The sequence below is a fragment of the Macrobrachium rosenbergii genome, chromosome 55 (assembly GCF_040412425.1).
Source record: "Macrobrachium rosenbergii isolate ZJJX-2024 chromosome 55, ASM4041242v1, whole genome shotgun sequence".
NCBI lineage: Eukaryota > Metazoa > Arthropoda > Malacostraca > Decapoda > Palaemonidae > Macrobrachium > Macrobrachium rosenbergii.
Genome location: NC_089795.1, coordinates 87678118 through 87705589, shown reverse-complemented (window position 1 = coordinate 87705589; position 27472 = coordinate 87678118). Strand labels below are relative to the sequence as shown.

The 27472-nt window shown below is 35.3% G+C and overlaps 1 protein-coding gene across 2 annotated transcripts; it reads left to right on the top strand.

Annotated features, from left to right (window-relative positions):
• The first annotated feature begins 494 nt into the window (after positions 1–494).
• On the top strand, positions 495–27472 carry LOC136835620 (all-trans-retinol 13,14-reductase-like). Of its 2 annotated transcripts, none has more exons than XM_067099386.1 (14): positions 495–738; positions 3973–4152; positions 5441–5571; positions 7330–7474; positions 9141–9273; positions 10367–10529; positions 12904–13024; positions 14818–14912; positions 15084–15189; positions 15433–15626; positions 16344–16458; positions 20332–20492; positions 21678–21828; positions 23956–27472. In XM_067099386.1, the coding sequence occupies exons 2-14, from the start codon at positions 3981–3983 to the stop codon at positions 24117–24119; spliced, it is 1851 nt and encodes a 616-aa protein (XP_066955487.1). In that variant the 5' UTR covers positions 495–738; positions 3973–3980; the 3' UTR covers positions 24120–27472. The 2 variants fall into 2 exon arrangements, with proteins under 2 accessions (XP_066955487.1, XP_066955486.1); XM_067099385.1 differs by lacking the exon at positions 495–738 and adding an exon at positions 2270–2444.

Sequence of the window (27472 nt, the reverse complement as noted above, 5' to 3'; positions counted from 1 at the left end):
ACTGTGGCCCTGAAGACATATCCAAAGTACATTTTTCTTTTTTTTATGTGATTACAATGAATCACAAATAACGTAAACCGGTGTAAACAGCAAGCACTTGAAATAGCTGATAGCAAGGGCTGACATTATCAGAGGTGAAGGTCATTATGAAATTTATTGTTGGGCGTCTTTGTTTTCAGTTTATCAATGGATTTATCGAACTTTTTTCCTTTTAAAAGCTTTTATCGACCAACATTTACCTTTGTTTTCAGTTTATCAATGGATTTATCGAGCTTTTGTCTTTTTGAAGCTTTTCTTGACCAACTTTTTTTTTCTACTGCAGTTAAACTGACGCAACATTCTTTTCTATATTGCCTAAGCAGTTTGTATTTTATTAACATAAAACATATCCGAAATTTTGAAGTGGGAACAAATCTAAAATATTCTTTGAAAAGTCTAGCAGAAAATGCTACCTCTCGGAAACTATTTTTGCTTACGTTTCTCATAAAAAAAAAAAAAAACATATGCACGGTTATGTTTTGAACATTGTGGAACGATATGCTGATCCCCTCGCACTTTGACACAAACTTATCAGGGACCGTCATTCGACTCCAGTGACAGGTTAACCATTGTGTTTAATTATAGCATATTGATCAAGCAAAAGGTAGTACTCATATCTTATCAGCCTGTTATCACCTTTATAAGACGGCACTGGTGACAGTCAATGTTGCCTTCACTTCTTGTCGCCTACCCAACTCGGTAAGTCCTGAAGTTCTATAAAACGCTGTTTCCCATAAAACCATGGCTGAAGTTTAAAGTATATTTTTTTTACAGTTTATATTTATAAATATTATAGGCCTAATGTATGTTTCGCACTTTTAAGATATAATTCTCTAGTAAAAAAACTTTTGACTAATGTCTTTCATTCTAATCAGCATGGCAAGGATCTGTGCAGAACAAACGCATCTTGTAAACAACGCCAATATCTAGGGTCATTTTCGTCTGTGCATTATGTTCTTAATAACACAAATCTTATCTCCAAACCAGACTATATATTTCTTGTTTTCCATTTTCGGTGAGTGAATAACAAATTTTAATATTAAAAGTTAAACTTTTTTACTGCAAGCTCTGCAACCTGAAACGAATGGTATTACGAGTGTTAAAATTTGTTGTTTGCTACTTTAAGAGCACCAGTCGATGTAGTCAATATCGTTAGATTTTTTTGCATCGATATTTTCTCTTGGGCGAAAAAAGAGCAAAAGCTACATAGGTTATGTACAAGCATAATTATTATCCAATGGTCATATTCCTGTCTCGCAGTCCCCAATATTGTGTCTTTGCGACATGTTCAATTTTTTTAAAATTAAGTACTGTATACCTTGGTTTATCCAGACCACTGAGCTGAATAACAGCTCTCCTAGGGCTGGCCCGAAGGATTAGACTTATTTTACGTGGCTAAGAACCAACTGGTTACCTAGCAACGGGACCTACAGCTTATTGTGGAATCCAAACTACATTATAGCGAGAAATGAATTTCTATCACCAGAAATAAATTCCTCTAATTCTTCATTGGCTGTCCGGAGACTCGAATATTAAATTTTGTATTTTACGTCTCCTGATTCTTTCATTTCGTTTGCTTTCATTAATCCAAAAGTCTTAATTTTGCAAGTATTGCTGTCATGTTTTTTTTTTTTATCTTAAGTTGAAGCCATGGCTCCTCTTGGGCTGACAGCTCCATATTTTCTAATTTCGTGTAGCATTATTTGCATTTTTTGCCTGTTTCCTAGTTTTTTTTTTTTTTTTTTTAGTACCATACACCTAGGTACATACACATTTCTCTAATGTTTCAATACTTTCATCGTTAACCATTTTTTTTATTTCATATTTTCTCTTTATTTCCTATCACAAGTACTACAATCTTCTATGAATTAGTGCTAAAAGTAATTTTTTATAGTCACCTATAATGTTTCTTTCTTACTACGGGAGAACATTCTATCATCCACATGCAAGTTTACCACTGGTAAAAAATAACACTTTTTAGTTCGCTATGTCACTTCTGTGTTCTGGTGATTTCAAGCGCCATTAATCTCATAAGTCAAGGCTTCTATCTTAGTATTCCATATCTTTCCTGCTTAATGTATTCACTTTGTATGCTACAGAGTAACGTGATTTTGGTTCAGATATTGTACCCTATCAAACACTTCAATTAAGATCATTACTATCGTAAAACATCATTTAGAATTCTATCGTCTAATAAAAAATGAAAGAAGAAGACATTTAACATGCAAGCGTGAGAGCCGTGCTAAAGCCAACACCAACGCTTACGAATACTATTACCGACACTACGTCTTAGCAACAGGTCCCACCCGGATTGATTGTTCCTGAATTTAGGATTGTGCAAATGGCAATTATCACGCGTAGGACGTAACGTCATCATCTGGTCCTTATACAAAAGGCATTTAGCCGTAAGTCAAATTAAGTCTGTGGAACTTAGAGTGAGATTTGATAAATATACTTTCATTTCTGGCCTTAGTTGTATACGGTTAAAACGGGCCATCCTAATTTGCAAATATGCCAACCTTATTTGATTTTAGTTTATTGGCATCCTATAGTATATGACAATGTTTAGAAATGTTTGATAAATTTGACGTATTTCCGCCCAAGAGGAACAGCCAAAAATTGACGGCTTACCTAAGCAAGTCTTAATTTTATTTTTTTTTTATTACCGGTAATTAGAATTTCCTACCCAAACGCAAGTGAGTAAATGCTGGCCTAGGTCTTTATTCCCATTTTTATTTCTTAATATGCTTCCTTCGTGGCAACCATTAGCTTATCATAACTCGAATCCCATTTTATTTATTGTTTCCTTCCTGATTATTAACCTGGTTTTGCTTGCACTGATTTTTCCCTTTGTTTTTTTGCCGTACCATTTTCCTATTATTTTAACATTTTTAAGACATGTTCTTCTGATTTCACTGTTAACGTCAGGTTCTCTGTGTGGACCCTTTCCTTAGAATTACTAATTTCAGTAATCACCAGTAAGATTATGTTGATCCTTCTTGGGTAACAACATTTAACACAGATTCTTCAGCAATTCCTGCCACTGTTTTTACCATAAGTCTTGTATGTATTATGTTGCAGTAACATCATCAGCTCAGTGGATCTTACTAGCCTAATACCCCCGCTTCTGTAATGCCCATTTAATCACTTATCTCATTACCCTGTCAAATGTCTCCTCAAGATCCATATAGGCTATATCTTGTAAAGCCACTTTCTTTACCTGTTACTTCTTTCGTACTTTGTGTTGGGTACATAGTAATGATTTTAATGTACTCCCTTGGACATTACCTAGCTTTACAACTGAGCAGTATGGTATCTAGCGACCTTTAAAAAGTTTATCATAATTCAACAAAAATGTTAATTTAAACTTTTTAGAGTGGTTTCATATCTGACACAGAGGTATGAAAGTTCAGTTTTTCCCAGTCCCAGTTCGTACAGGCATTCCAGGATTAATGAAAGGTTAATGAAAGAACTTGATGTCAAGTTACTTCCATTTTTGTGCAATGGCAATATGCCAAGTATCAAGGGGTATCTCTGTGAAATTTTAGCAATAAGATTGGAATCCTTTAGATTAAAAAAAAAAAAAAAAGACATTACTGTATGGCAATTTGGAAGAGTGAAAACATGCCTTCTAGAGCCCCTGTCCTGGGACTGTAAGGTATTTCTTAATTGAATTCCGTAATTTGACTTTCTTGTAAATGTGTTACCTGCTCTATTCCTCAAGTTGTATTTTAATGAAAATTCATTATGATACTTGTGTTTAGTGTCAGGGTAACAAAGATGTCCTTTTGTACACAGATTTAATGAATAAACCTCATTGTAAGGAGCACATATAGAGATGGTATAATCATCTATGCTGTTTTAAGTTTCAAATTGTAATGCACTGAAAACCTTTTGAAAATCTACTGGTACTGTACTTGTTTACTTTTTCAGACTGAAAAATGGCTATTGGAACACTGCTGATAGCTGCAGCTGCAGCTTTTGTGGTTGTGAAACTTCTTATGTCTGTTTTCTCAAAACCATCTTCAGCCAACCCATTTGAAAAGCGATGCACTGCAGAAATAAAGCCTAAAGTTATTGATCAGAAACAGAGAGATCAAGTTCTTAAGCAAGGTGGGTTGATTAGATTTTTTTTATGTCCTGTTGATCTGAGGGATATTGAAACTGTTATTGTATTATTAAAGTGTGTAGATGACTGGCTTGAAATCTACACTTGACCAAGATACTACATATTTTAATTTCACAAGAAGAAAGTAAAGTATCTGTAAAAGAAATACTGTGCTTTGGAAATAAGGATATTAACATACTGTGCTTTGCTAGACTAATTATTGCAGGAAGTATAGATTTCTCAATATTAGGAATGTTATTATCCACAATGTAATAAAAAGATGTAAAATAATATCAGCAACAATTAATATGATCCAATTGCTGTACATATTTTGTAAGACAGTAGTTTGTTTCATGTGTGTAGCATCTGACTATCTTCTTGTGTGTAACATCTGACTGCTGTATTTATATTTTTTAAACAAGTGAGATATGATAAAGTGATACATTTAATTTCTCTGCGAAGAAGCAGTGAGTTGAAACTTTGTTTTCCATGGGTTGGTCTACCATCTGAAAACTAGTGACTTAGAAGAAATGCTGTTACAGCAGTATGTTAAGAGTGTTTGGTAAATCAGTTTGGATGATAGTAAAGTGGCAGTTTGATTTATAAATGAGAATACATTACTGTATTCTTTAAGGATTTGCCTATACAGTAAAGCATTTCATGACTAGGTGAAGTGAAGAAATGATGACTGTGAGAAGATTAGAGTCTAAAATAGAGAATATATGCACTAAATACCAAAGGGAAAGCTTTTCTTTATTCTTTTTAAATGCAAGTGGCACAGTGAGAATAGGCTATGCAATGTTTGAATGTGCACACAGGACAGAATAATGTACGTCCCAGAAATTGTTTAGGCCTTTACTGCATTTCTTAAGTCTTTTTAGTAGTGGTCTCATTATTTTTTCATACATAATTTGCTTTCTTATAATTTATTAATCAATTCTCTTGGGAGGGACAATAGTATTTTGTAAATCAAAATGGGTGTTTGTGCATTTGGATGTTCTACTATCAACTTACTTGGATATTCATAGTGGATAACTGTTTATATGTTACATCTGTTGATGAAATTTGTGTATAAGACCTCTGTTATTTTAGTAAGTTTGGCGGTTGACAATTATTTTAGTCATTTAATCTCTTAGAGCCCTGTATCTTATGATCCCAGGTAATCGTGGCTTGTCCAGTGGTAGTTTCTTTTGTAGACTTTTGAATTACGTATTATTATTGTATTTATAAAATTACTATCAACAAATATTTAACTTGTATGTAATAGTACTGCTTTCTTCTTTAATATTTCAGGGTTCAGCAAAGATAAAGTGCCAAAGGAATTAGATGCAATAGTAATAGGCAGTGGGATTGGAGGTCTCTCAACGGCTGCCTTATTATCCAAAGCTGGAAAGAGAGTGCTGGTACTGGAACAACATGATCAAGTGAGAATTATGTCTGTGCATGTGAGACCTTGAATACTTTCTTCCTAAGAAGTAGAGTGACAGGAGGAATTGAATCCATAAAGGGTTGTTGTGGAAATTGCCATGTGGTTGGGATGCATTACTGGCAAATATTACTGCACTTTGTTGTGATGGAATGTGCTTCAGTTGTGTACCTACAAGTATTTTCATGAAAATGGAAGTTATTCATGACATAGTACAGTATATTTGTAAAGAGATTGTATTAAGAAAAAATTCATTTCATGTCTTTTTATAAAAATAGTGCTGTAATAGGCATTTCATTTCATAATTACTTTATAGATTTTGTATTTGATTTAGAGTTTCAGCTTTTTAAAATATTTGAAATGAGTCTTACTTCTCTGTTGTGATAGCACTAATATCCATGTTAGGCAGGAGGATGATAGTGTGAAAACTATAAAAGATGACTGTAATAGGATCGTTTAGAGTTAGCTGTCTTTTGAACCATCTCTTTCGGGTGATATCAACGTCGGTTTTTACGATTCAGCTTTTTCTCTGTTGTCAGCCTGCGAGGATGCATTGGAGAGTGTTACCTACTAGATTGTTTCTGGATTTTGGGTTTGTCTTTTTTTGCTTTTTGTCATTATATATGATGTCATCCAAAGGGGATAAAGACAAATTGCTTGGAGTCTGTAAGGTAAGAAGGTGGAATGCCCATCTTTACTCTTCAGTTTCCAGCCTTGAGTGTTACCAATGCAGCCCAGTGGAGATGTACCATAACGCTGTATTTGCCTCGCCCTATTTGCAAGATGTAGAGATTCATTATGAATCATGCAGAGCACTTTGGCCCCTCATTACAACAAGAGAACTCATATCCCAAACGATTAGGAAAGCTGCACTCTAGTCTTTCCTATTTACTTGGGAAATTTTTGAGAGTATGAAGGTGCCTGTTTTGAGATAGGTAAGAGCCTTTATTCATTTACTGTCTTTGCTCTGCTGGGCCTAGGCACAAGGCCTTTTGTCCAGTTTTCATCAGAGTGAGTGGTATTTCTTGCAAGGAGCCTCCAGCATCTTTCAGAAGTCTTTGCACCGTAATGAATTGGTCTTCTGGCAAAAGTACCAGCAGATGGATTCTAATCTTTAGGTAAGGAGCATCTTAATCCTGGTGGAATTTTGTCGTTTCCTTGGGAGTTGTAATTATTTTTCCTTGCACCTTTTCCCACCTCCTTTTCTTCAATGTGTGAATCAGCTATCATAATGGGGAAGTAAGATTCAGTTCAAAAATAAACATTTTTATAATAAAATTTATTTTCGAAATACTTACCTCTTTGTTATGCATTCCCCCCCCACCTCCCCACTCATGTGGTTGGAGAAAAGATTGAATGTTAAATAATAGACGCTTGAATCACTGAAAGGGATGGGTCAAAAGACGGTTTAAACTAAACGATCCTATTAATTTTTTAGTTTTCACACCATCGTCCTCCTGCCTGACACAGGAATTAAAGCTTTCATAATAGAGAGATAAATATTTGAAAAATAAATCACTATAAAATTTTATATAAACTGGAAATTTTAAACCTATATTGTAAGTCCGTCCTTTTTCTTAACTTTTTCTTATGTGTGCCAGTTCATTCTCTTTTTTCATACATTATATGGAGAGTTGCTGCATCCACAAAGTAGTTGGTCTCTTTTAAGAGCAGTAATTATACCAGCGATGAATTCAGTCTCTTTCTAACGTTCAAAGAGTTCTAAAAATCTCTAAATTGTTTTATTTCTCCTCAGGCTGGAGGTTGCTGTCATACTTTCATTGATAAAGGGTATGAGTTTGATGTTGGAATTCATTACATTGGTGAAATGCATTACCAGACCGAGATCAAAACATATTTGGATCACATCACAAACAGACAGCTGGAGTGGGCACGTCTAGGTAAGGTTTTAGAGATTTTAATGGCTGCTTTCTTCCATTTTACTTGCACGTTCTTGTATTTGCTGATGTGCTTAGTTCCATGACCTTCCTCGGTTTAGAAAACAGGTGTGTTGGTTTGTAAGAGAACAAGTTCATCAGTACCATTTTTGTTAGTCTTGCCTTGGATGTTACTGCTACTGTTATTATTGTTATTAAGCAACCTTGGGTAGAAAAGCAGATTGCCACAAGCCCAAGAACTCCAATAGGGGAAGTAGCCTAGTTCAGAAAAAAGAATTGTAAGAACAAATTACAGTAAATGAAAGCAGTTGTAGGGAAAACAATTAATTTATCAAATGAGACTCATTTCAGCACATTGTTAGAACTACTGAAGTTCCATCACCATAAAAGAAAATGGAAGACTTAGAATTAATGGCATTTCCAATACTTTTTTGAACAGGTATTAATTTCTTCCTTCTGTGCCTTCAGCTCGAGAAATTCTTTACCTTTCTCAGTCCTGTGGCTTCTTGTTAACTGTGGGGTCTATTATTATTGAGCAGAGTAATCAGACAACCATTGTCTTTTATGAGAGAATTGTCATTAGCAAATGGCATACGTAAATACATTAATTCTTGTATTGGTTTTGGGTCGTGCCTGGCAATGAAGTTTCCATTATCTTTCTTGCTTGCCTAATTAGGAAGCATTTTTGTTATTTTGCCTTTTACTCCTGTCAAATCTCTATGAAATTTTCTTATTACAATGTTAATGGAACTGGCTTTCTTTAACAATATACAAGGTTACAGAGTTTGTCATCATTGTCACCATTAGAATTCTTGCTTGTCAGGAGGATTCTAGTTTTGACTTTAATGAAGTGTAATTTATTAACTTAGATCAAAGACACCTTAATTATTTTAGATGCTCTAGCATGTTTTCATAAATTTTTCTGTATAAATAAAGAATCAAGTGAAATATTTAGTACAGTACATATATAAATCATAAAAAATGTAGGAGATTAAAGTTAGAGAAGAATGTGAGATGCATTGTCTTGAACAAAGAAAAAGTGAGTGTTCAGCAAGGCAAGATCTCCTCCCTGCACTCACCTGCATCTCGTTATGAAGCTCAATGACAGAACCAGCTTTTGCTTGATGAATCTCCCTTTACATAAATTATGGTTGGATATTTAGAGAAATGCAATTTACTCTAAGAAAAAATGCATTTTTATGTTAATTCATATGTTTACTGTGAAAAGAATATTTTTAGTCTATTTACATTTTTATGTTAAGTCATATGTTTACAGGCAGTCCCCGGTTAACAGCGGGCTCGGTTAATAGCAATCCGGTTTTACGGTGCTTGTCTAGCAACAAAATTCGGCTATTTTCGGTGCCAAAAGGCACCAATTTCCGCTATAGGTGCCGATAATTGGGTATTGGTGCCAACACATACCTAACAGAGGCACCGATAACTGAAAATCGTTGTTTTTCGGCACTGATAAGCCCATAAAACCGTCGGATTTCCGGTTAGCGGCGATTTTCGGTTATCATCACACCCTCAGAACGGAACCCCCGCCGATAACCGGGGACTGCCTGTATTGTGAAAACAGTATCTTTAGTGTATTGCTACATCATCTGTTAGGTGAGAAGTGGATTATATGTAAATACATACCACTCTAGAAAAATTTTATTTTTTTCAGAGGATGATTTTGATGAAGTAGTTTTTGCTGAAAAGGATAAGGAACTTCGTAGATATCCCGTCTACTCAGGAAAACGAAATTGGGCAAAAAGCCTCAAAAAACATTTCCCAAATGAAGCAGCCAGTATTGACAAGTATGCCTTATTATTTATGTATATTTACAATTTATAAAAAAAAATGCGCTTTTGGAATTTTTATATGAAAACTTATGGAAGAATGGGAAAGGGGTAAAATCTTTCAAGGAAGAAGAAGCAACTGGAGGAAGATGGGGCACAGAAGGAACCAGAAGGAGACTGAGCAGTGGCCATCGAAGGAGGAGAAGTTACCTCCTTCCTCTTCTGATGCTGCTTCTTGGTAAAAATCCCATATGTAAAGACCGAGGTTTTCATGTTAGGGAAAATACAAATTACTTTAAAAATAGACACCACGGGGCTCAAAGCAGGTCAACAACCGACTCTTCATGCTCACCAGTGGCTGAACCCCTATGCCACTGATTCCTTTTGTACAATTTTAATTGTTTTTTACCGGTTTCCAACTGGCATCAGATTTATCTTTATATTAAGACTATCTTTATATTAAGCTATGAAAAATACAAATTAATTATAAATTTGTCATTTCTGCCCAAAATGTTTTATCTCTCTCAAATGTACAGTATAAACTTGCAGTCTTTGAGTTGAATTGAATTGAATATAGAATTTAGGCCAAAGGCCAAGCACTGGGACCAATGAGGTCATTCAGCGCTGAAATGGAAATCGACAGTAAAAGTTTGAAGGGTGTAACAGGAGAAAAACCTCGCAGCTGCACTATGAATCAGTTGTTAGGAGAGGGAGGGAAGTAAGATGGAAGAAAAAGAATATGAAAGGAGGCACAGTAAAAGGAATGAAAGGGGTTGCAGCTAGGGGCGGAAGGCATGCTGCAAAGAACCTTAAGTAATGCCTACAGTGCATCGCATGAGGTGCACTGATGGCGGTACCCACCTATGGGGGCAGTCTTTGAGTTAACGTGCCCACTAATCCATTGATATATGAAGGCCATTTGTTTTAAGAGGTACTATAGTTTATATAATGTATACAGTATTTAGAATGTATAATTGTCCTTTGTACTGCACGCAATTTTTTTTTTTAACCATGGAGGCTTTTAGACCTGTTAGTGGTGCCAAAGCACCTTTGATTACTTGTATTTTGTATATGCTTCTAATTAGTTTTTTAAATTTCATTTCCCCCAAAGGTTCTTCGACTTAATGGATGAAGTACGAAGCTGCAGCCGTAGTGCAATGTGGGTAAAATTCATTCCTCTTTGGTGTGTGAAGATCTTAGAGACAACTGGACTTATTAACTTGTTCACAAATTTCTACAAATGGAATTCATTGACAGTCAAAGATGTGTTGTCAGTAAGTATTTTAATGAATTAAGATGTCCTGCATGTTTGTTTCAGTTACTCAGTACTACGTTAACATTTTGTAATTAACCCTCGTCACCGGGACTCATGGGCATGGGCTAGCAACAACATATCAAAATCTTTCTGAAAATGGAATGAGAAACATATTAGTCACCCATTCCAAGGAAAGCAGACATATGGGTGGAAAAAGGTACATCAATTGTCTGTTGTTTGAGACTAAGAATAAAGCCATATGTTGCATACCTGGAACTTGTGAGGACTTAAGGGAGAACTGGTAGAGAATATATATTTCGCAGAAGATAAGTGTTTGGGGAAGTTCAAAGTTTTTATGATGAAGTAAAGCTTTTGCAGACATGAGGGGGACTGGTTCGGCATAAACCTAGGTCTAAAGCAAGGACGTCTTGTGGCTCCATGTACATGTTTTTATGGATTGAGTAAAGAGAGGAAGTGAGGGAAAGGCAGGAGATATAGGTGCAGTCGTGGTAGATAAGAAAAGCGTTCAGGAATGGCATGTGGAATAACTGATGTTTGCTGGTGATATATTTTTAGTTGGCATAGCAAAGAGAAGCTACAGGACTTGCAAGAGTGTGAAATAGTTTACTGTACACTATTGCAAGAGGAAAAAGTGTAAAGTAAATAACAAGAATATGGTAACACATGTAAAGGTAGATGGAATCCAGGAAGACAGAAGAATGATTGTGGAAGAAGAAGTTTTCATTTTTATAGGTACCATATCAGGAAGTATAAACACAAAGGGTGATGATTAGGGGAAAGAAGAACTTAGTCACAAATGTGAAACAAGAAAGGTAACTGGTCTCTCCAAACACTTTGCGAGAGAAGAGTTGTGTATCTAAGAAAGCATAATATTTTTTAGGTATTAGGCAATCATTGAGCCAACTCTCCTTTATGGTAGTGAAATGTTTATGGTGAAAGTGAAGGAGAGAAAATGTTAAAAGTGTTGAAGTAAACTGTGTCTGGTACATATGTGAGGTAAATTATCTCTGTAAATATATAGCTGGCCTTTCCATTTCCTTTGTTGTATATGGTTGGTTTTAATCACTAAATGTATGATGGCTAAAATCATGTATAAATTTTCCAAAGTCAGCATAATAATTAGTATCATTACATTTTTTCCATTACATAATGAAACATCTTTGGACTGAACTTCAACAAGTGTTAACATCAGCCGCTCTTCCCTTCATAGTCAGAAACATTTAGCACTAATCCATTAGTTTTGAAACAGCATATGTACTTTAACTATGGTATAACAGGAATTGGTAGACATCATTTGATTTTGCAGATTTTTATTGTTATAAGTCTACAATGATACATTGTGATTTTTGCTGGTTGAGCAAGAGTACAATTAGTAAAGTCCGTAAAAAGAAAATTTGAACTATTATGATCAGGCTCCCAAACAGTACATATGGCAGTTGCCATACTTCCTCATTATATTTATAATGTAATAATAAGTCTAAAATACAGGTTTGCAATTTTCATCATCTCATAAACCATTGGGCATTATTGCCAGTTCGTCTTTGCTCAGCAGATTGTCTAACTTTTCATCCTTCCGTATATACAGTAGTATCATCTGAAATTTTGTGGTTAACTTCCAATAAGATTTGCATGACATTGGGAAGAGAAATTACTGTTATGATAGAAGAAAAAATTAAGGAAAATAACAGTTAGCAAGTGTAGTATGTTAATATCAAATTATAGTCTATTTCTGTAATGCTAGCAGTTGAAAAGAGAAATTGATAATGATACATCATTTAATGTACACAACATAGATGTTTGTACTGGTATACAATAAATGCCCTGAAAACTAAGCCTACAAACTACAAAGAAAATTAGGTTAGGCTAGTCTATACATAGTGGGGATTTGTAATTTTGTTTCAATTTGTCTGTGCCTGTAGCCTTGCAAAATTAATTACGTATGCTTTATACCTTCTTCCCCAAAACTGTTTATATATCAAGTTTTGTACAGTACATATGAAGAGGTTAGGAAAGTTTCTAACCATATTAAAAATTACTGTAAAAATATCATGGGCATCGTCACTACAAGTCCGTTTGTTTACACCAGAGTGACTGAACAAAATATGTAAATGGTTTTGTACTAGGCTGTGAGAAAAGTGATTTTAGGTATCCAAGGCTTGTTTATGAGTAACTACAAGTGTATTTATTGTATTTAATAGACTGTTTTATTAGGAAATGGCATCCAACACTTAAAACCATATGCAGAGGTAATACAAACTTGAGAATAGAGGAGAATTGATAAAAATGTCATACTGTAAATAAATTTTTTATTCTTACTACAATAAAAATAGTTCTGAATTTATGTAACTCACGTTTTTCTATATTCATAACAGGACTTAATAAAGGATCAGGAGCTGAGAGATATTTTGTGTTATAATTTTGGAGATTTTGGTACTCCCCCAAGCAAAGCTGGTCTTCCTATGCAATCACTCCTTCATGTGCATTTTGCAGAAGGTAAGTTTTACCCATTCATCTTAGTTGGTATTTTGTGAAATAACATTAAGTTTTTGACAATATTTCAGCAGTGAATGAAATTCTAATTTGCTTAGGTGCATGTGAGGAGTGATTTTATTTTGTTACTGAAATTTGTTTTTATAACATTTAGTGATACAATAATCACATGGGTTTGATAAAGCAGTGACGAAAATAAGTGGAAAAGTGGAATACATTAAACGTGAATTTAATGTATTCTGAACACTGCACAGAATTCACACAAATTAGGTGATATGAAAGCATACCTTGTACAGCATTCATCATAATCATTATAGATCATCATCGGCCTCACCTCTGAATGTTGTCAAGCGAGGAACTAGGGTTTTAGGAAGTTTTGACACTGAGAGTGATAGGGAGAAGAAGAGGTAGAATGAATTTATATCTACTCATTGTATTGATTAATATTCTGTACTGTATATTGTGTTTGCAGTTTCTCTCCAAAGTTAGTAAATAAAGTACAGTGGACCCCTACCTATTTGCAGTTCCGGATTGTTGGATTTTTCTGTGGAACGTATATACACATTTGTGGAAACTTTGCCTATTTGCGGTATTCTTCACAGGGAAATATTCACGAATTACTGTATTTTCATATAATTTTCAGGATTAAATGCATTCTTTGTGATAAAACTATTTAAATACTCATGTATAAGCATTTTTAGAGGGGGTTTATTGGTGTTTCAAGTATTAAAATAGGGGTGTCAAGTATTAGCTGGGTGTTGTACGCATCCCCCGCGAATACAGGGCCACGACTGTATGTAAGTTTTGAATAAATTCAAATGCTATGTTGCTACTTGAGTGTATTATGTGCATAATAGCTTGGGCTTGGATGAGTACAATACAGACAGTTCCCCACTTTTGACAGGGTTATGATCTGACAGCTGTATAAGTCAGTTTTGTCATAGGTCAGATTTAGTGTAGGGTAATTGAATAGTAAGTGTACTTTTTTGACCATCTATAGGCCCCCTTTGTACATATAATTCTTATTCAACCAAACCTTACGTGGTACTGTAGTGTACTGCAATCAAACACCAAATAGAAAACTAAACTGTTTCATCATTTTGATAAATGGTAATGAATATAAGAGGATAAATTTTGTGAACATCGAAACTCACAGCTCATCTTGAATCATCTCTCTTGTAAGTAGTTGGTCAACCATAGTAAAAGTACCAGGCTTGTAATATGTGTAAATGCAGAAGAATATTTTATTTTATTTCACAGTTACAACCTAGTATATATAATTATTTTTACTATTAGTAGTTTTGTGAGACCAGTGACACACATATTTCTAGTTGAAGTTAGATTCATTGGACAGATAGATGGTAGGAGAAAACATGGAATGAATGAAAAGTAAGAAGCAGAAAGTAATGGAGTTGGAGTCAGATAGAAAGGTTTACTACTGCCTGAAATATTCTGCTTAAGGAGCACTTTAGGTATTACCCCCATACACAGCCTTACCAACATGACTGCTTTAATTGGTATTCTATGGTGGTCCACATGTGACCCAAGGAGTAAATACTTTTAGCAGGTGAGACAAGGTTCTTTTCAGTAGGGAGGTATCGCCCATCTCTTAATGACCCCCTCACTCATTTTAACCAGTGATGTGTTGTGTAGTACAGTGTGACGAAATTGACATTAAGGTTTTAAATTATTATGTTAATTTCTGTAAAAGTGGTTTTATTTTTGTCTTATGTTTAAGGAATATCTTTTTTTCTCATATTTAAGGATTATCTTTTTGTTTTTTATCTTTAACATAGGTGCTGGCTATCCAGTTGGGGGAGCATCAGAGATTGCATTTCATATAATTCCAGTTATTGAAGAATCTGGGGGCAAAGTTTTGGTCAGAGCTGAGGTACGTTTCTGTAATTATCAAGTTTCAGTTTTTAAGAAAATATTTCTGCTATTACATTTATGGTTTAATAATCTTGAAACACAGAATTGCAACATCTTTAGAGAATATTGGAAGATGGTGTGACTACCATTGTTTTAGTAGTTTTATCCTAGATTTAATTTTTCATTTCAGGTTGAGAAAATTTTATTGGACTCTAAGGGTAAAGCATGTGGAGTAAAAGTGAAAAAAGGAACATCATCTGTAGACATCAGTGCACCTTTGGTCATTTCAGATGCAGGTAGTATTAAAATATTTACATTTTATCTATGTTGATGAACTCAAACAGAATTGAGTATTTGAGTACAAGAACTAGATATAATGGCTTTCTCTCCAAATACCGTATGTTATTTCATCTTGAAAATGTACAGTTACATGAAATTTTAGCAAGGGCTTTTGATAGCTACAATTTTCACTAGGGTATCTAGTTGTATTTATGCGACAAATGTAATTGAAAGATCTGACATTTTTTCATTTTCACCAGGTGTTTACAACACATACAAGAAGTTGTTGCCCATGGAGGTAGCTTCATCATCAAACCTGTGGCCCTTGTTAAAGAGATGTGAGTCTGGACCTGGTTGCATGTCAGTCTTTGTGGGCCTTGATTGCTCTGCTGAAGACCTTGACATATGTCACCGGAAGAATGTTTGGACCATTTCAGGCAATGACATCGATAAGGTGAAAACAATTTTTAAATGTTTTTTTTTTTATAGTAGATGCAGTTGACTATCAGTACATGGTTAGTGATATATTCCTTGACATCATATTCCTGTTGGGACACAGGTTCTTTGCTGCATCCCTTCAGCTTCCGCCTGCATCGGCTCTTAATTTTGTGTTCCATCCAATTAGTGTCTTCCCTTTGGCTGTCTACTTTCTTAAGCTTTTTCATGCTCAAATTTCTTCCCTTTATTCAAGAAAAAATAATTTAGGCCAGCTGTGCTATAGTCTAGAAGTGGTTCAAACCTGATTGTAAGTGATAATATCTGTGTACAGGTGACAAGACCCTCATGAAATATGCTTTATTCATGTGAACTAGGCAGTCATATTCAGTAGTAAATATGACGTAAGATGTTCAATAAATTTTCACAGAAATTCTCATTTGTGTGAAAATTCAGAATATGGTTCAGTTTATTATTCCTTACTCATCAGTATAAAGCTGAAACTTTACCTCTTTATATATGCTCTTTTTTTGCCTCTTACCATCCAGCAGCGCAGCTTCTTCAAATTTGTCATGCTTAATTTTCAGTCTGAGCCCTGTTAAAGTCGGGAAATGTGGTTCTGTAATATTTATAGATTACTTTACAATAATGACATTAATTATCCGGTTTTTCAGGGTGTTCTGAGATTTCCTTTCACAAATGTTTCCGTGACAGGTTTTTATTTTTTCTCTTGCAGTTGACCCTCAATTTTCTTAGCATGACCCGTGAGGAAGCAGAAAATGTTGATTTACCCTTTGTCTTCATATCCTTTCCCTCGACAAAAGACCCCGAATGGGATAAGAAGTATCCAGGTACTGTATTTTTCAAGTACATTGTCACATTTTCAGAATTCTAACTGTGCATTAGTAGTGGCGCTGTTTAGTTTAAATCCTGGACTTCCGCCTCAGAAAAGTCTTGTCACAAGAAGCTGTAAATGTTGACCATATATTTAATAAGGCTACAACTGAATTCAGACTGATCATTCAGTCCTTCATGTTTCATTGCAATAAGGTGGCTGTGTTTTCAGAAGTTTCTTCCATTACTCTGTACCTGTTATTCTAAAATATACCACTACTTACATGCATGTGTTTGTTTCATCATTGGATATTCATCTGTAGCTTCGTTATGAGAATGATTGCAGTAATCTTGGTTGTAAGCAGCTTTTCTGTGCATAAATGTTTTGTTAGTACTGTGTTTAGAAGTGGTCTTGTTGAACTTATGTAAATAATAGTAATAGTAATAATCATAACACTATTTACAATGATAAATTGATTATAGCAAAAATTAAATTGACAGCAGTTTTATTACATATACTAAGTTTTGTATGTTGTAGTACTTAAATCAGTATGGCATATCAATAATTTTTCTTTTCATTTTGATGATTTACATGTAAATTGTAAATCATCTTGACCATTTATTAATATTTTAGTTTGTGAAACTGGTGTAGATTGCTGTCTTTTGAGCTTGGCAATTTTTCCCTTTCAGTCTTGGTGAGGATAAACCAGCAAGTCACCATTATTCAAAATACATTCTGTTTAGGTTCCTTCTTTTGTTTTTGCCACTGGAGGACATTTAGCTTCCCTAATTCATACATGGGTTAGGCAAGTTTCCCCAGATCCTTTTCTTTTGTGAAGTGTGATGCTCTTTTTAAATTTTGTAATTTGTCAGTGACCTGAGGGTGTCAGATCTTCTGAACCCATTCCCATTACAGGAAAGCTTAATCAAGGGTCTGTTTGAGAAGTTGACATCAACAAGATCCTGGGGCCCACATCTTCGTCCTAAATAGCATGACTTCTTCCAGGCGGTTCTCTGCCCATGGCAGAAGTCAAGATTCTGGTTGGTCATCACAGTAGGGGATCCAGGCAGCAGAGGGTGCCAAATATGACAGCCAAATTATAGTTGTAAAGGGAAGAATTTGCCAAGACTCTGGCCCAAGTTTTACCATGCAATTTTTCATTGGCGTGGTTTGTTTCTTCTTCAGTTATTTTACATAAGGATACTGTTTAAATCTGTTGTAGATGTTGGTAATGATAATTATAATAAGTTAATGAAATAATGAGGTTAATACACCCCACCAGTATCAGAGAAACAAATAACCTGGCATATGCAGGAGCAAGACTAGTAGTAGAACTCATAGAGATACAAACACCAGCACCACCATTGCAACCAACCCAACACAAACCAAAACAGCAACTGCCTTGGAAAAGGCCTGGAAAAAGAAATCATGGTGATGAGATCTGACTTGATTAAACTGAAAAAGATGGCAGAAAAGAGGCTAAGAAGCAAGAAAACAAGGGAGGAACTGAACAAGAAATACAAAGTACAGAAGGGACTAAACAATGCAATAGAAAATATAAAACAGAGTGTTAAAGACAGAGCACATAAGATCCAACGGTACATGAACAGTAATAAAGGATACCAACAGAACAAAGTCCGGAACCAACCAGAAAAGACCATACAGCTAACTAAGAGGGGGAAGACAACCACGAGGAAATTCATGAAGCTGAACCAAGTAAGAGAGACTGGGAAAACACAAGGAGCAATCCAGTATCACACAGCAAATGTGCAACATGGATCCAGGAAGTCAAGGCAGAAGAAATGGGGAGAATAAAACAAAGATTCACCAAGATCATGACAGGCACAGACATCAACTGAAGAAAATGCCCACCTGGAAAGCCCCAAGTCCCAATGTTGTCTATGGATAAAAAACTTCAAGGCCCTACACCCGCACATAGTAAAACAACTCTAACATTGTATCACAAACCATCATGCACCCTAATGGATGACCACAGGGGGAACATCTTTAGTACAGAAAGACAAGAACAAGGGAAATATAGCAAGTAACTACAGGTCTATGACCTGCCTACCAATAATGTGGAAGTTACTAACAAGTATCATCAGTGAAAGGCTATACAACTACCTAGAGGATACACACACCATCCCCCACCAGCAGGAAGCCTGCAGAAGGAAGTGTAGGGGCATAAAAGACCAGCTCCTGATAGATAAAATGGTAATGAAGAATAGTAAGAGAAGGAGAACCAACCTAAGCTTGGCTTGGATTGACTACAAGAAAGCCTTGGACATGATGCTGCACTCATGGCTAATAGAATGCCTGAAAATATATGGGACAGAGGAAAACATCGTCAGCTTCCTAAAAAATACAATGCGCAGCTGGAATGCAGTACTTACAAGCTCTCGGATAAGACCAGCAGAGGTTAACATCAGGAGAGGAATCTTTCAAGGCGACTCACTGTCCCCACTACTCTTCGTAGTAGCCATGATTCCCATGACAAAAGTACTGCAGATGGATGCTGGGTACCAACTCAAGAAAGGAGGCAACAGAATTAACCAGCTGATGTTCATGGATGACGTCAGGCTTTATAGTAAGAGCATCAATCAGATACAGCGCAGGCGTAGTGGAGTGGATGAAGGCTGAACTCCTCACCATGGACCAAAAAAACTAGGAAACACATGACAATACACAAGGCGCCACACCCAAGAGCAAATACAGATAGACTATACATAACATGAAAGGAAGGAGGGAGGAAATGTCTACAAAGCATAGAGGATTGTGTCAACATCGAGAGCAGAGGCCTGGGGCAATACCAGAAAACCAGTGAAGACAAGTGGCTAAGGAGTGCATGGGAAGAAGGACTGATAAAAGTAGATTAAGACCCAGAAATATACGGAGACGGGAATGAAAAACAAAACAGAGGAATGGCACAGCAAACCAATGCATGGACAGTACATGAGACAGACCAAAGAACTGGCCAGCAATGAAACATGGCAATGGCTACAGTGTAGAACTCGAAAAGGAAACAGAAGGAATGCTAACAATGGAGCAAGATCAGGCCCTAAGCACCAGATATGTCCAAAGAACAATAGATGGAAATAACATCTCACCCATATGCAGGAAGTGCAGTATGAAAGACAAGACCATAAACAACATAGCAAGCGAATGTCTGGCGCATGCGCAGAACCAACACAAAAAGAGGTATGATTCAGTAGCAGAAGCCCTTCACTGGAGCCTGTGCAAGAAACATCAGCTAGCTTGCAGTATTAAGTGATATGAACACCAATCTGAGAAAGTGATAGAAAACGATCAGGCAAAGATCCTCTGGGACTATGGTATCAGAACAGATAGGGTGATATGTGCCAATAGACCAGCCTTGACGCTGATTGATAAAAGCAAGAAGACAGTATCACTCATTGATGCCACAGTACCATGGGACACCAGAGTAAATGAGAAAGAAAGAGAAAAAATTTATATCAAGACCTGAAAATAGAAATAAGAAGGATGTGAGATATACTGTACCAGTGGAAATTGTACCCATAATCATAGGAACACTAGGCATGATCCCCAGATCCCTGAAAAGGAACCTGGAAAAACTGATGCTGAAGTAGCTCCAGGACTCTTGCAGAAGAGTGTGCTATTAGAAACAGCGCACGTAGTGAGAAAAGTGATGGACTCATAAGGAGGCAGGATGCAACCTAGAATCCCGCACTATAAATACCACCCAGTCAAATCGGATGATGAGATAGACACAAAAAAATAATAATAATAATAAATTATTATTATTATTATTATTATTATTATTATTATTATTATTATTATTATTATTATTATTATTTCTCCAATAGCCAGAAGCATTGTTCTAAATCCAGTTATTTATTTCCAAACACAGGCAAAACAACCATGGCTCTAGTAACATTTCTTCCATACGAATGGTTCTCAGACTGGGAGAATGAACGTGTCATGAAGAGAGGAGATGAGTACGAAAGCGTCAAGAATGTTTTTGGTTATAAAGCTATAGACCAGGCATGCAAACTGTTTCCTTCTATTAAGGTAAGTTTTATAACAACATAGTTTTTTCCTCATCATGCAAATTATGAAAGAGTGATTGTTGCTTTTAATGGTGACAAAACAGAGTTAATTGTATGGAGGTCAGGAGTGCACCAAGACACTCACCTTCCATGCTGCTGGATCAAGTAAAGCTGAGAAACAAGTTGGTAGCATATTCTTGGCTGAGTTATGAACTGGGGTATCATTGGAGTCCTCCACAATTGCCATGTTGCCTTGCAGATTTTTAAGTGCTGAGACTCTATACAAACTTGTTGATATAAATCCAGATCAAGCAAAAAAATACAATTAAAGCTAAAATTGAAGACTGTCAATACATAAAAACAAAGAAAATTTATTAGACTGCCATGAGTAGAAAAAAAATCTGTGCAGTGCCAGTGTAAAAAAAAATCATGTAAAATAATGTCAACTAGAAAGATGAAACAACATAAGAAAACAGAAAAGTAAGGGAAGCTGTAACATATGCTTATACTGTACTAGACTAAATTAATAACCTAGCATTGATGAAAAACCAAACATCCAGTAACTAACTTGAAACAGAAACGAGCTACCTATCTTAACCACACATCCAATAACTAACTTGAAACAGAAACGAGCTACCTATCTTAACCACTCAAAAACATTTAGCTTATCAACACTACCTAACTTAATGAAGGTAAAAATAATTAGATCATTTGTGACAAAAGAGAAAACTGGTACAGTACTGAAATATCAGTAAGCGCTATCTATTGAAAAGTGACAATGCTGCCAGCAGAACACTGAATCATTGAGTAATGAGTATTAACTACTATTTTGGTAATTACCAGTGAAGTAAAAAATAAACTGGACTTGTAGAAGATTGAGCAGAAAAAGCAGTAATTTACAATATTGAATATGTTCTAGGGAATGAGCCTGTGTTAGACAAATAATTGAAGAATAAGCCAGTTTGAACCCATTGATCTGGCTGCACACACTTAGTGCTTTGCCTACCGCAGTTTTTCATCTTTTGGAGAATTGAGAACAAAAAGTAATTCAAAATGGGCCCTTGTGCGTGTTGGATAGAATTAGTCCTTGTTTATGGTTAAAAATATAATACTCTGTTTCTGTGTAAGTTTGTGCTCAAAAGCTTTATGACAAAATACAGTACATAGTTGATTTTTTCCTAGTTTTAACCAATATTTTTGTTGGCAGGCTCATATTGATTATGTATCAATTGGAACACCTGTGACAAACAAACATTACATTGCTGCACCAAAAGGGGAAATTTATGGACTAGACCACACCTCTAAAAGATTCTCACTGTGGAATAATGCACTGTTGAGGCCTAAGACTGATATACCAGGTGAGTCATTTTAGGTTATATTCATACATTAAACTTGTCTCATACAGGTTTTGATTTTGCATGACCATGCATTTTCTAGTGCAGTTTGAAGAACTTTCCTTAACTGACCACTTAACTTCAGTACAGTACTTAACAAATCGTCTGCTAATCGCTTCAACAATGCTGGGGCACTCACCTACATAGTTGACCAGACCACACCAAAAAACTTACATGACTTTCTGTTTGTTCATTTACATAGCTTTAAACACAGCATATGTACGTTTGTCAATGCCAAGATACATGAACACTTTGTAAAGTAGGATTCTTGAAGAAATGTTCACAGCTTGGTACTTTGATGAAGGAAATACAGTACACTGGTAAACATTTATTAGCAGGACAAATTTTTCTCTCTTCTTGCACAGAAAAAATAGAAATAATTAGTTCAGGTCATACCTAACATGTTTTGCACAACCAGTTCATCTAATAGACTAAGTTGATGAGCAAGGAATAATTCAAGGAGAAATAATTAAAGGAGGGGGGTTGACATACTTCACCAGGCAGGCCTTGACTCCTTGAGTGCATTTAATTGTTTTGCCTCCCCACCCTTTTTATGCCTATTTCTGGGCTGTGGTTTGACTCTTGATGTCCACAAAATGAGTCGCTTATCTGTTGGTTAATTTTTGACTTTCACAAGATTCAACTGCTTACATGACAAGTGAGACGTTGATTTTAAATTTCTATTTCTTTCTGTTTTGTGGAGACCGTGACGTTTTCATACCATGTAACCTTTGTTTTATTATTAGTATCTAAACCAGTTTCTCAACCTGGGCGCGCCCCCTAGGGCGTCAGCAATTTCTAGGGGAGGCGTGAACCTAGGGAAAATTAAAAATGAATTATATTCGTTATTTTTGTTTTAGTTTATAAAAAAGGAAAAAGTATCTAAACGTTAGTTTCGTATAGTCTACCACTCTAGTTGATGCTGGCTTACCATTATTTTGTAATTATTTTCCTCCTAATCTGGGAGGGAATTTTACTCATAGATGCAAGGGGGCCGTGGAGGGAAGGACCAGCTCTTAGAGGGGGCGTGGTAATAAAAAGGTTGAGAACCACTGATCTAAACACATAACCCAATATGATGCTGTCTTCTTATGACCGCTCTCTCTCTCTCTCTCTCTCTCTCTCTCTCTCTCTCTCTCTCTCTCTTCCATCATCTATTCTACTCAAAAATTGTATTATGAACTTCAGGCATTTTTGTAATTTACAAAGGGATTCTCAGCCTTTTCCTTTTAGCCAAATCAGGTATTTTTGGGAATCAACAAGGAACTCAGAGGAACAGAAGACATTGGCAAAATCTTACCCCCAGAGTACTTAAAATGAGATAGCATTAATCTTAGGTTAACAGTAAAACAAAGCATTAATCTTAGGTTAACAGCAAAACAAAGACAAATTACTTTCAAATCATTGTTAAATCAATCAGCATTGAACTTGAAATACTGGAGCAAGATAATAACAAAATCCAGAGCTGTCATCATCTTTTTCTCAGCTCAATCCCAAGTCAGGATCACTGTTTTCAGTGAGCATTTCCAGGTGCTCTCATCTCTATTGAACTGCTCATTTCATAGTTTTTGTGGCAGAAGTTTTACTGACTCCAGCTCCCCCTATCTTGGCTTGAAAAGGCTTTCCTGACACATCTTGCTTAAAACTTGTCACGGTCAATGTTAACAATTCAGTGAGGAAAATTAAAGGGTTAATTTTTGGAACTACAGTAATCATATCTAAATGTTGCCAGAACATTCAGTTTAGTGTTTTATTAGTGTCATTAGTATTAAGTACTTTAACTAGACCGGTGAAAAATTTTACCAGTCTTGTTTAACTAGACCAGTGAGAAATTTTGCCTGTCTTAAATGAAGAATAAATATAAGAAGGTCAACATACGTAGTGTATGCAGTTCTCAGATAAGCACATTTTTTTTTATACTGTATTTGCCTGTCATTGAGAATGTAACAAATTGCAAGTCAAGCATTATTTGCAGCTCATAGCATGAAGGAAGTTTTTTAAACACCAAATTAGAGCAAATACAGCTATAATTATAATTCATATTTTACATTTGTCTTTTTCACTGGTTTACACATGTTAAAATATTTCCAGGGCTTTTCTTGACTGGACAGGATATATGTTCAGGTGGATTTGTTGGAGCTCTGTGGGGTGGATTTCTCTGCACCGGAGCCGTTTTACAGCGGAATGTTATGAATGATCTGACAGAACTCTATACACGCATCAAGTCAGAGGCAGGTCTGGAGAAAAAGTGTTAGACTTTATGTTGAAGAGTCTTCTCACCCAAAAGAGCTTATTAGAGTTTTCTTGTCCCTAAAGGTGGCATCACACATGAATTTTTTGCCAGAAGGAGCAGTGCTTGACCAGCAGAAATCTGTAACATTTCACTATCATGCCTCAGAGATTGAGAAAGAGCAAAGCCTTCACAGTCACTGAATGACATTGGATATTCCCCTTAGTTACATTTGTTGTCTTTTTGGAAGGAAATGTAAACGCAGTTGGATCAGCAAAGCTTAGCAAGGACTGTAATTGAAATTTTGAAGCAAAAAAAATTAATAGGATACAATTCATATTAACAAGTCATTCCAAAGTATTTAGGAGCTTCAGTGAATTTTACTGTGGCCGGTGGCTTGCTGAAGGGAAAGTCAGTCAACTTTGATGAGTACAATTCTGCCTAGACACTGCAGGTGAGTTGATTCTGCTGAAAAAATTGTAACGTAATACCGTCTTTATTCATTGGTTTGTTAGGTATGGGTTTCTGTTTTACTGATTTTAGAAAATATATGAATGTATTGTGAACCCACGCATGAAATTTTACGTAGATTGTGGCAAATCATGTAAAGTTTGTTTGGGTTTGTTATAGTTTTTAATTAATATAATTCTTTAATTAAATGATCCATGGGAGAGAAAGTTTATTAAAAGAAACATTGTTGTCATTTTATTGTTCGCTATACAGTATAGTCAACTTGATGACCAAGAACACAAATACAGTAGTACCTTGTTAAAATTTAAGGAAATCTTTTATACGTAACATATGCCATATAAATTATTTTATTTTTATCCATTACTGACTGGAGATATGGGGTTTGAGAGATATGGTAGGGATTATATCCCTATAGTATTGGTTCATGTTATTGTTGTAGCAAAAATGTAGGAATCAAATAAAAGCCACATGGACACTCTTGACGCGAGTTGGGTTGGTTGCCAAATTCATCAGCAAGCCTCTTAGATGATTGACATAACCGGGCATTGTAAACATGGAGAGCTGTCAGGAGTATTCTGGGCCTTTATTTGTCTACACAAAATTTTTATTTACTGGACATCTTCCTAAACATAATAAGCTTCTGCATATGGTGGATAGAGGAGATGAACTTTTGTTTTGGTTTTTATGCATTTACTTCATTGTACAAGGCTTGTGTGGTTGTTTTATGTTTATTGAGGTGATTATGAATTTTATTTCTGTGGTTCCATTATATAGAATTATGGTGCTTTCATTAACAGTATGTTAGAAGATACTTTTGCATGCATTTAATGTTTAATATAGAATTAAAACAAATTTATGTAATTTGTTCAGTATGCATTTTGTTCAACTATAGTAAGGCAGGAGCTATTTAATCTGCTCATATCTTTTGTAGTTGATACTTTACACAAGAGTTTTTATCAAACTTAAACCATTAAGCAGTTCACATGTATAAGTATTCTGTACAGGATAAAGAAAAGTAGAAATTAAAGTTTTTGTTGCCCTGTACTAAATTCATTGATACTATAGGTGCTTATTTTAGAATTAAGGATTATTCCAAAACGATCGGTGGCTTTAATTAGTGTAATTAGCTGTAGAGGTTAAGAAACTTTTGCGTGAATTTGATGTTTAATATAGAATTGAAACAAATGTATCTTATTTGTTCAGTAAGCCTTTTTGTTCAACTGCAGTAAGGCAGGAGCTATTTAATCTGCTCACTTCTCTCACAGTTATACTTTATGCAAGAGTTTTCATCAAACTTAGAGCATAAAGCAGCCTGTATTTATAGTCATTCTGTATAAAGGAAAATTAAAGTGTAAGTTTATGGTGCTACTGAATTCATTTAGAGGTTTTTTTAGTGAGAAAGCTCCTCTTAAATGATTTGTAATTGTTCTGCTCATTATAGAAATTTGTGGTTTTAGCAAGATGATGGTAAACATGCTAATTCATCCACAACAGTAACTGATGCATAATCACAAAGTTTTTGGTGGATGCTCCTGTTATTTTTCGATGTTCGTACCATTTTATTACAATTTCTGTACTGTGAACATATGCTGGGTTGTGCTCTGCTAAAGTGCTATAATCATTATATTTTTATAGATAGGATCTAAGAATGTAAACCTGTCAGTCATATATCAATAATATAGTATACAGTAATAGACAGTTCACATTACAATATATCTACAATCTTAGGTGTATTTTAATTATTTTGCTTTGGTTATTGTTGTGTGATTAAGCTGATTGCATTTTAAAGGCTCTTGCTTGTAATAGCACCCAGTGATTTGTTTTCTTGACTGAGATAAACTTTCAGGTCAGAAGTTAAATGATGCAGTGTGATTGCAGATGCTACTTACTAGTCTTTCTGTGCTAGCCATGTACAGAAGCCTAGTGTCAGCAATTTTATTATCTCTAGATCTAACACATGGTTGAATAGTAACATCAGATAGGATTCACGTGCGGAATATATATATTTGTAAAACAATTGTTCAAAATATTTCATTGAAATATTTTTGGGAATTTTGCTTGAACTGATATTTATTTGGTTACAGAAATGTGTATTTAGTCATATTTTTGTGTATATTGTACAGTACAGTACTGCACTTGGTTTGGAATTACATGACGAATGAGACTCAGAGTTTTTCAGTAGTGGTAACCAGTTTGAAATAGATTTTGACAGCCAGAAATGTGTTTTGACAGCCAGAAATGTGCAAGATGAACAGGATTACTGGTATCTGAATAAACTGAGCAATTAGTTATGAAAGAGATAGATAACTGTCTGCATCTGTAAGGACCACATTAACCTTTGTGCTAACCTTATTCTGTGCCTGTTGGGATTATTTTCTTCAGGTGATGTCTATCTCACAGATATAGTTGTAATTCACTCAACAAGACTGGCAATAAACGTAATAGATAAAGCAAACAGAGTAGATCAAGGCAATTGAGAAACAAATCCACAGCTATGTAACTGTGCAAATATATTTAAAAATATAACTACTGTATACAGAGCCTTCAAGAATTTGTACGATTCCCCTGTTCAATTGAAAAAGAAAGTGTGCAGATTCTTGAAAGCTCTCTGTATACTGTAGTTTTATTTTTAAATATATTTGTTCAGGTACAAAACTGTAGATTTGTTTCTTGATTTGAAAACTCATGCTACTATGAGTATTTTTCAGTTTCAAACAACATGAAAAACTGCCAGAACAGGAGGACACAATTGGTACATACAGGGTACTTTATACCCTGTAAAGCAAATTAGCGTACAAAAGTTTTCAGTACTAAAAGAGGCTGTAACACAGTTATTCTACATATATTTGCTTGAATTAGCTGCATATATTGTGCTGCAATCTTGAAGTTAATAAATTGCTACAATTA

Coding starts and splice junctions, on each gene's coding strand:
- LOC136835620 (XM_067099386.1), top strand. CDS start 3,981: ATGGCTATTGGAACACTGCTGATAGCTGCAGCTGCAGCTTTTGTGGTT. Junction 10,530..12,903: donor CAGTCAAAGATGTGTTGTCA/GTAAGTATTTTA, acceptor TATTCATAACAG/GACTTAATAAAGGATCAGGA. Junction 15,190..15,432: donor TTTGGTCATTTCAGATGCAG/GTAGTATTAAAA, acceptor CATTTTCACCAG/GTGTTTACAACACATACAAG.